The sequence below is a fragment of the Hordeum vulgare genome, chromosome 1H (genome assembly GCF_904849725.1).
Source record: "Hordeum vulgare subsp. vulgare chromosome 1H, MorexV3_pseudomolecules_assembly, whole genome shotgun sequence".
Lineage (NCBI taxonomy): Eukaryota > Viridiplantae > Streptophyta > Magnoliopsida > Poales > Poaceae > Hordeum > Hordeum vulgare.
In genome coordinates, this window is record NC_058518.1 from 426,609,512 (window position 1) to 426,619,104 (window position 9,593).

Here is a 9,593-nt window from a genome sequence, read left to right on the forward strand (position 1 = left end):
GCGTCATTGCTCCTCCCCACGCACACGCTGGCGCCGTCGTCGCCATGGCTAGGCTAGCCCCCGCGGCCACCGTGTCCCCCGACGCCTAGGACCGTGAGAGAAGCTCTGCCAGCCTCGCTTTCTTCCTCCTCGCCAACCAGAACGCACACGGAGCCCCTGTATTGCCGTCCCCGATGTCTTCTTCCCATACATGTCAAATGAACTCCGGCGATGAATCCAGCGTCATCAGGCCTCTCCTGAGCCCATTTAGCTCACCTACACGAGCGCTATAAGCTCCTTTTCCTCTCTCCGCTCTCTCTGAGCTTGCTCTATACCATAACTTCCTTCTCTCCCGTGACCGACGCTCGGCTCCGCTCGAGCTCGTTGCTACCGGGCCTCCGATGACCATTTGGTCAAGCACTCGCCACCGTTAGACTCCCCGCATCGTGTAGGCCCTCCCTCGCCGCTCAGCTTTGATCCTAGCACGTCGTAGCGTCGTTCCTGAAGAGCTCCGCCTCCGGCCGCCGCTCCACCTCGACACTGGCAATGCTATCGCACTCCCTCGCACCTCCTGATGGTCGTAACGAACCCACGAACGTCCGAGCGTTCAAACCTGACTAGCTCGGTGCCTTTTGGTGCCATATGGCCATTTTCTAGCGAGGCTCGAGGCCTTCCGCTGCGTTTCTGGTCATCGGCGGCCAGTTGCCAACCGCTGCCGACGTGGCGAGGCTGGGCCACCTCCCGTGTCACTGCATGCGGGTCCCCTATCTCAAGTGGGTAGGGTTAACCCTGGTCAGCTGCTAACTGGGCACCCCAAGTGGCTGACGAGTGGGCCACACACCCCGGGCCATTAACCCTAATTAAAATAGCTAAATTAGTTAAATTAATTACTTTGATTTAGTTAGACACTCACATGTGAGCCGAGGCCCTGATCTAGTTAATTAGATTAATATAAACCCTCTGAAAACCCTGTGTCTATGACAGGGGCCCTAGTGGTCAGGTTTGACCAGTCAACAGTCCTGTTGACTGTTGACATCATCATGATGTCATGCTGATGCCATAATAGCTTTTGCTAATTATATTAAATATGTTAATTTTAGAATATTAGTAAAACTTTGAAAATTAATATAAAATAATCTATAAGTCATAGGGAAATAATTTATATATGAAAATTGCTCAGAAAAATCCCACGAATCGAGATACGCTATCCGTTCATCTATCACATGCTCCTAGCATGATGAACATGGAACTTTCCTCTCCAATTCATTTGTCCGGTAGTAGCTAGAGACCCGGAAAATATCGTCAGATATTTTCCCACTCCGTTCATGACGTGTAGTACTACGTTAGCTCATGCCTAGCACTGCATATTGCCATGTGATGCATCACAATGCATTTGTGTGCCTTTGTTTATTGTTTCCCCCCTCTTCTCTCCGGTAGACGCCGAAGCTACTACTACTGCCGGGTACGACTACCCCCGTGACGACCAGCCTTTTGCAGCAGAGCGACAAGGCAAGCAAACTCCTCCTTGATCATCCCTATATCGCTCATTCTTTCTCCCTCATGCTTGCATTCGATTTTGCTACTGTTGTAGATAGTTTCTATTTTGATGCATAGCCTATTTTTGTTAAACTGCTATTGTACCCTACTGCATATCAAATGCTTAGTATAAGTGTCTTAGTGATCCATAGTGACCCCACTAGCCCCAGTTGCCCCTGTTTCATCATCGAAGACCCGAAGACACGATCGACTGATTGACTAGCCATGACATGTCACCTCACCTCACACCGCTTAGTTGTACGGCCCTGCAGAGCTACTACCGAATATCGAGGGTGGCACCTTGTTATGTATTTCTGATGTTAGCCCTGGGGTGAAGTTAACCGTAGGTGGATTAGAGAGGGTGATTCCTCATTTACCACTTTCGTTAGCGACTCTGTCATACAACTCCTCAAGCATGAACCATCGAGGGTAGTGGCGAATCAAAGGGGGGGGGGGGTGCTTCAACAGGCTTGAGCCCCCCCTCCAAAAATTGAAAAACAAAATTTACTATTATTCATCATAAAAAAAAGTAACATTATTTGAACTAAAAACTAAGAGTGAATGCATTTTTCTTCACACCATTAACATCGAGCCCCCCTTCATTTTCTTGCGAGATTCGCCACTGATCAAGGGTGATTCCTTTCAACCCACCTTGATTGCTACATCGATTGGAATCCATAAAAAAAGAATTACATCGAGGATGATACCTTAAATTCCTCTGATGTTATAGACACACTCTTACTTTTACTTATTAATGAAGTATGCAGGAGAGAATCAATCTGAGGTGCCACGCGATCGCATCGGCCACGAGCACGGACACCGCTCATCAACTGCTTCGGCCACGCGAGACAAGATCCCGGCGGCGCCGGCTTTGCCCGGCAGCATAAGCCAGCGGCGGCCCAAGGGAGGCGCACAGGGAGGGACGCTAGGAGCAGCGATCTAGTTCCGCGCGTGCCGCGTGCGCGGGCGACACGGGCGTCCTTCCTCTCTTTGGTAGTGTAGATACATTTCGTGAACGATTACATTTCCAAATATATTTCGTGAGTGTTCCTAAAATCTCGGCAATATTAATATCGTATTTGCTAGCAAGACACATTATTCCGTCCCAATTGTTACTCTACCACGCATTCTAGTTACTTGTATCTTACACTCTTCTTGGTGCTCTCGGCGCCACTGGCATGGCCAGGTTGGTGCTCGACCTCTGTCTCCAGTGGCTTAAAAGTGTAGTACTTGACACATATGAAGTAGTAGATGAGGTTGAGCCCCTGCAGTCCGACGACGAGCCAGTAGTAGTTATCCAGCTTCCCTCTGTTGAGGTTGTCCTGTAGCCACTGCCCGCTCGCCTGCGTCTTCTCGTGCACGATGGTCACCAGCAGCGTGCCGAGGTAGCTCCCCGCCGAGATGGTGAGCCAGTAGAGCGCCGCCGCAGTGCTCCTCATGCTCTCGGGCGCCTGGTCGTACAAAAACTCCATGCGGCCGACGTCCATGAATGCGTCGGCGATACCGTGGATGGCGTACTGCGGCACCAGCCAGAAGACACTGATGGGCAGCGTGGTGCCTTTGGGCGCGTCGAGCATGCCGCTGGCTGCGGCCACTGACTTCCGCCGAGTCTCGACGGCTGCCGCAGCCACGTTCGCCAGCATGGCGATGGTCATGCCGACGCCGGCGCGCTGGAGGTGGGTGATGCCGTTGGGGCGGCCGGTGAAGCGGCGGAGCACGCGGACGAGCACACGGTCGTAGAAGGCGAGGGTGACAAGCATGGAGAGGTTGGTGAAGATGAGCATGGAAGCCGGCGGGATCTTGAAGCTCCGCGTGATGTCGCGGTCCATGGTGCGCGCCTGCTGGATCGCGAAGCTGCTGTTGTGTGACGACGCGGTCACCATGAGGATGCCCGCCGCCCAGATGGGCAGCATCCGGACAATCGACTTGATCTCTTCCACCCGGTGCACCGTCGACAACCGCCACAGCTTCGGCTCGCCGGACGGCAGCACGTCGCCCTCTGTCACTATGGCCGCCTTGTCAAAGAACCTTATCATTCAAGAACTAGTAGTTAGCTCATGCAGGCTGCAGCCAAAAACCAAAAACCAAAATTACATAAAAAAATCATCGGTTGCCAGTTTGTCACAAGGGGTGCAACTCACTTTAGCTGGTTGGTGTGGAGAAGACGGCCGGTGGTGGAGATGCCGGCGTCGAGCTTCTTGTCCTCGTACAGGAGGTCCGGGTCCGGCAGGACAGTTTTCCTCTTCTTGAAGGCAGCAGAGACGACCTGCGCCAGGCGGACAAGCGGGCTGCCGCCGGGCGGCATCTTGACATATAGCGAGTACCCGGACACGAAGCCGATCACGGCAAAGAACATGGCGATGGTGGGCACGCCGAGCCCCCACCCCCAGCCGACGTTCTCCTGGATGTACACCACCACGGTGACCGCCGCGAGCTTGGCGAGCTCAATGCCGAAGAAGTACAGGTTGAAGAAGCTCCACATGGGAGCCTTGTCGTCGCCGTTGGCGCTCCGGCGTCGGCGCGCGCCCAGCTCGAGCTGGTCGGCGCCGAACGCCATGTTGCAGGGGCGCGTGCCCCCGGAGCCGATGGACGTGCAGAGCAGCGACAGGTAGAGGATGGCGATCTGGTAGGTGGATGCGCGCTGGCACTCGACCGCGTGCTTGGGGCACGGCGGCGGGCGGAGCGAGGGGAGCGCGGCGGAGAGGGTGAGGCAGACCATGCCGAGCTGGTAGATGATGGAGCCGACGGTGATGGTCCAGAAGCGGCCCGCGAAGGAGTCAGCGATGAGGCCGCCGACGAGCGGCGTGAGGTTGGTCGTGCCGTGGTAGTTCGTGAGCACGTTAGAGGCCTCGACCAGCGGCAGGTGCAGCTGGAGGGTGAGGTAGGAGATCAGGTTCGACCCGAACCCCACCGTCGCCAGCCGGTCGCAGAAGTCGTTCGCTGCAACAATGGCGGGAACTGTTATAAGACTAGTATATTTCAAATTTTACCCGTATGCTAAAACATTTTTTCAAAATTTTTTTTGCAGGAGAACAAATTTTCTTATTACTTGTTCCAGAATCACAATCTTAATTATTTGCATTATTTGATACACGTGTTAGTCGTAGATGCTCTAAATACTCTGAAAAGGTAATGGGAAACGCTGTTGTCCCATCGACGGATCCTGATTTCGCGTCCACCGTCTCCTTTGTTCGCCACGTGGCCGGGCGGACGAGCCGTGACCCGTTTCCTAAAACAACTCCATTGTTTCTGCAACTTGGAAGTAGTTGCAGAACGAGGGACCCAGGCATGGCGACGACGGCTTCCACGGGAAGAGCTCGCCGGCCGCCTCGCCGCCTAGAGCTCGCCGGCCGCCCCGCCCCGCCGCCAAGAGCTCGCCGGCCGCCCCGCCCGCCGCCAAGAGCTCGCCGGAGTGCTGCGGCGTCCCAGCCCGCTCTCGACACCGGCGAGCTCCCGCAACCAGGGGGCCAGACGCCTCGCCGCCCGTCGCCCCGCACCGCCGTAGCCCGGCCCCGTCCCAGCCCGCTGCAAAAAATTCCTGAAATATGACCTTTGTTGCAAAAAATTCTTCCGCAACAGCACCCATGTTTGCAGAAAGACGAACATTTTTTTTTCCTGAAACAAGCAATTGTTTCTGAAACTCGACCGTTGTTTCAGGATTTAATGGATCCAAAGTTTATTTTTTACAACAAAGCGATTGTTTCCGGAACTCGAACGTCGTTTCAGGAATTAAATCAGGAGCGGATCGAACGGCTATGGGCGAGATCGAACGGCTGTGGAGGTGATAGATTTTTAGTAAATATCCACCGGTGGATTGGTAGCAGCCCCCAAAGGTAATTGACCACTTGTGATCCTTGTACGTAAGAAAAGGTGATGATGATAATCCATATGGATACCTTCCCCCAAAAAGACATTGATAACATGACGATGGTTTGACACGAAACCTTGACATATCTACACGCCTTGTGTATACATGAATAGGGGATGCTTCAGCTATAGAAGGAGAATTTCTTCTCTACAATTAATGTTTTCTTGGTTGCGACGAAATCTCAGGCGGATAAGTAGCAGGAAACAACAATACTCATGCGTCCAAAACAATCACTTGTTTTTCCTTTTGAGGAAACAGTTACAGGAAACAACAATACTCATGCGTCCAAAACAATCACTTGTTTTTCCTTTTGAGGAAACAGTTACAGGAAACAACAATACTCATGCGTCCAAAACAATCACTTGTTTTTCCTTTTGAGGAAACAGTTACAGGAAACAACAATAATCATCCATATTAATTGTCGCTGGTGATTATCGGAGGAAGTATTCTTTTTTGAAGTTCTGATTTCAAGTAGTAGGAATTATTTGAAGTTGTAGTTTTCTAACATTTCATATTCACTATCAAGTACTCCCTTCGTCCGAAAATAAGTATAGTTGATTTAGTATAAATTTATATTAATTTAATACTTCCATCGTAAATAAATATAAAAGCGTTTAGATCATTAAAATAGTGATCTAAACACTCTTATATTTCTTACGGAGGGAGTATTAAGTTTGCAACAATTATTTTGAGACGGAGGGAGTAGTATCGACCAGTCAAAAGTCGTAAAGGTTAGGCACGGATTTGATTCTGCATTTCAGCATGTAGCAACCGTATTGGTATTGTTTGATGGCTACACTTCGGCAGTTTGGAATTTCAGTACTCGCAGAGAGAGATTCTGATGCTGCTAGACAGGTCAGGTTCTTCGATATGATTCCAAAAACGTCATTTTAGGTTGCATAGACTTTTCCGTTGGAGGTTGCATATAGATCGGATAGCTCCTATAGTTCACATCAAACGGTGCAGTCTTGCCGTAGCACGTCGTTTTTGAACAAAATAGACTAAGTTGACTTCACGAAATCAGCATTCACACTCACATTTGTGTCTGCTGTTTTTTCGAACAAGAAGAAAGGGTTTCCCCTGGATTTTATTAACACACATTTGTATCTGCTGGAATGTTAGACCATGTGCAGAATTTAGTCAAATTTAAGGGAGGTCCAGCAGAAAAATAAATAAGGTTTGGTTAAATTTTATGCGAATTAAGTCAATTTTTCCAGCTTTCGAGTATTTCATGTGGAATTTGGGATGCAACAGGGCAATTTTTTTGTAGTAACCAGAACGGCGTCTTTTGTGGTGTTAGCTTGAGGGAAGATGACATGGGGCAGGGGCATGCCGCAGCACAACTGCACAAGATTATGAATAGTACCCCCTCCGTTTTGAAATGTAAGTTTTTTTAAAGATTTTACTAGGAATTATATATGAAGCAAAATAGATGAATCTATACTTTAAATTATGTATATTTATATATAACATTTAGTTAAATGCAGAAAAAACAATATTTAACAACGGAGGGAGTAGTTAAATACAGCATTTGAACGTTATTATTTGACCCATCAGATCCTAATACCGTTAACCTAACAGTAAACTCACTTGTCAAGATTGATTCAACATGCAGAAAGCAGATGCATGCATGTCAAAATGAATGTGAATGAACATAAAACAAAAATATAAGTAGGAAGGCAAAGTCCTTGAAAAGTGTATAAAATTAGCGATGTCTCATATGGATAGCTACAGCAATACTGTTGCTGTGTTGCACTTTGGGTATCTTTTGGCAATTGCTGAGCAACGTTCAGACATGCAGCATATTCTTTTTGGGGCAAATTCGGTGTTCAAAAGTCAAAACACTACAAACGCATAAACCGTCACCTCATCAGAATTACAGTGAAATGAAAAAGGAAAACTCTCTAGGTCAGGAGCTTTGTAAATTTTGCAGATTGGAAATATTGCCTGATTAAGTCTTTTTTTTTTGTGTGCCACGGTTATGAAACCAGTTATTGCCTCAACTAAACGTGTTTTGTGTGCAGCCTCCACCGAATCATAAAGGAAAATCGATAGCACTACATATCTGCAGGCAGCCGCCCAACGCAAGAAAACAAAGAAGCTGAGATAATACTCCAGTGGAGCATCACTGGAAGCCTGAGGCGAAACCGCTAGCTAATTCTGTGTGAGCAGCTGAGAGCAGATCCCAGCGTGCATATGTAGGTTCACGAAGCTCAACGAGAGAACATAACTGGACTGAAAATACGGAGGATCAATCAATCACCTAGGATGAAGGGCATGGTCCTGAAGCCGCCCTGCTTCGCCTTCTTCGTCGCCTCGGCGGCATCCTCGGCTCGCTCCCTCCCGTCCTCGGCCATGCTGTTTGTTCTCCGGCGAGAATCCTGGCGCCGGCGGCGGAGTTTCCCGGTCGACCCTCGACCGGAGCAGTGGAAGAGAACTAGCTGCTACGAGCTACGCTTAGGCGCTGGCTGGCCGAGTAGCTCCGTGGCGTGCCTGCCTGCGCTGAGTGGGAATGGAGCCAGATGGGAGGTGTCTTGTGTCGTGCACGCCTTTATATAAAAGGCCTACGTGGTTGCTAATGGCTTGCACATATCCGTCCCAGGGAAAAAGTCGCTGGAAATGGGAGGCATCCGCTCCACTACAGGATGGTTAGGATGTGACGGCGTCCACCTGCTGTCAGATCGAAACGGCATCAGGGGCACCGCTTTAGATATCTTGATTGCCTCCAAGATCGAAACGATCTTGCCGTAGTTGAAATTCACTATTGGAACTAATAGTGGCACTTCTGCTCCGGTACACCCCACCTAAACACAAAGACGGTCAAGATTAATCGATATATCTTCATATTAAATGATAAGATGGTTTTTTCCCGTTGCGACGTACACACATCAGCCCCGCGGGCACCAGCGAACGGACGGGCAACGTACACGTACCGGGGTTACATGCCGTCAACTCGTCCACCGACGTGACATGGCATCTCCACGCCGGCCTGACCGCGGTCGCGCCGGTTTCAAATTGACCCGTCGGTTCCCGAGGCCGCCGCCTTTAATCACGCATTGCGTCATCAGTTCGCCTGTCGTTTTGCCGTCTCCCGAGGCGACGCCATTAATGACGACCGTGTCGTCAGGTCCCCGTCGCATCGTTCCCTGATGCCGCCGCCAATGGACCGTCGGTTCGCCGTCTCCCGAGGCGACGCTGCCTATGGACCGCCGGTCCGCCGCACTCCCGAGGCCACGCGTTATTCCGGGGGAGTAATGCCGCCCAACCACCCCGTCGACTCCCCTTCCTCCGGTGGGTTATATAAAGCCGGTGCCCCCCGGCACGTCGCCCAGACTCGTCGCTCTCCTCTCTTCTCCTCTGCCCCGTCGCCCGCTGCTCCTCTCGCCCCGATGATGGCCTACTCCGCCGGCGGCAGCAGTTCCGGCGCCTGTGGTGCCCCGGAGAGCAACTGGTCGTGGAGCCTCGACTCGCTGGCGACGGAGGAGCTCCACCGCTACGAGCTCCTCGTCCCGCCGGGGTGCCGGCTTGTGAAGCCATGGAATGTGAGCAAGGACGGCTACGCGACGGCGGAGGAGCTTCGGAACCATCGCGGCGGCCGGCACAACATCCGCATACGGCACGAGTTCTGGGACGGCAAGAACTACAACGACGTCATCGTCCAGCACCGGCGCGCGTCGGTGGCTGCGGGCAACCCCAGCAGCATCCAGCGCCGCCCGAGGCGTCGGACGCCAATCCCCCAGCCCCCATCGGTGGCCCTGCCGGAGTTCGAACTCCCGCCGGAGAAGTTCATATTCCGCGAGGACGGCGACCCCGACGATTCACCGGGGCTGCTCGTCGCCCTGCGGGCCTCTTAGGCAACGGCGGCGGCCGCGGCTGTGGCTGCAGCGAGGGAGGAGGCGGAAATCGCGACGGAGGTCCAGGCGGCGGCGACATTGGCGGCGAACCCGCAACCCATCGTCGGGGACGGCGTTGACGACGACATCGACTGGGACAACCTCGGCAACAGTTCCGACGACGACGACGATGCGGACGGGGACGGCACGTTGAAGGGGACGGATGTCGTCTACCTCGACGAGTCCGATTAGACCAGTTTTTAGTTTTTAGTACTGTTTAATTAAATTTTGATTTTGTTTTTATTAATGTTTAATTAAAGTCATGTTATATTCAAATGTAATCGTGAATGAACTGTGGTTATCTACCGAAGTTTTAT

General features: G+C 51.5%; 1 protein-coding gene across 1 annotated transcript; it reads right to left on the reverse strand.

The window, feature by feature from the left end:
- Positions 1-2,522: 2,522 nt before the first annotated feature.
- Positions 2,523-7,923, reverse strand: LOC123442513 (protein NRT1/ PTR FAMILY 3.1-like). Its single transcript, XM_045118578.1, has 3 exons — positions 7,647-7,923; positions 3,657-4,455; positions 2,523-3,543 (listed from the first exon to the last, which is right to left on the reverse strand). Exons 1-3 carry the CDS (start codon positions 7,738-7,740, stop codon positions 2,649-2,651), a joined length of 1,788 nt encoding a protein of 595 aa, XP_044974513.1. The 5' UTR covers positions 7,741-7,923; the 3' UTR covers positions 2,523-2,648.
- Positions 7,924-9,593: the final 1,670 nt, after the last annotated feature.

Bases quoted from the DNA above. Each gene is read 5' to 3' on its own strand.
- LOC123442513 (XM_045118578.1), bottom strand. From the start codon at position 7,740: ATGGCCGAGGACGGGAGGGAGCGAGCCGAGGATGCCGCCGAGGCGACG. The intron at 4,456-7,646 runs GTGATTGATTGA...CCATTGTTGCAG, and splicing joins GACCATGCCCTTCATCCTAG to CGAACGACTTCTGCGACCGG. The intron at 3,544-3,656 runs GTGAGTTGCACC...TTGAATGATAAG, and splicing joins CTCCACACCAACCAGCTAAA to GTTCTTTGACAAGGCGGCCA.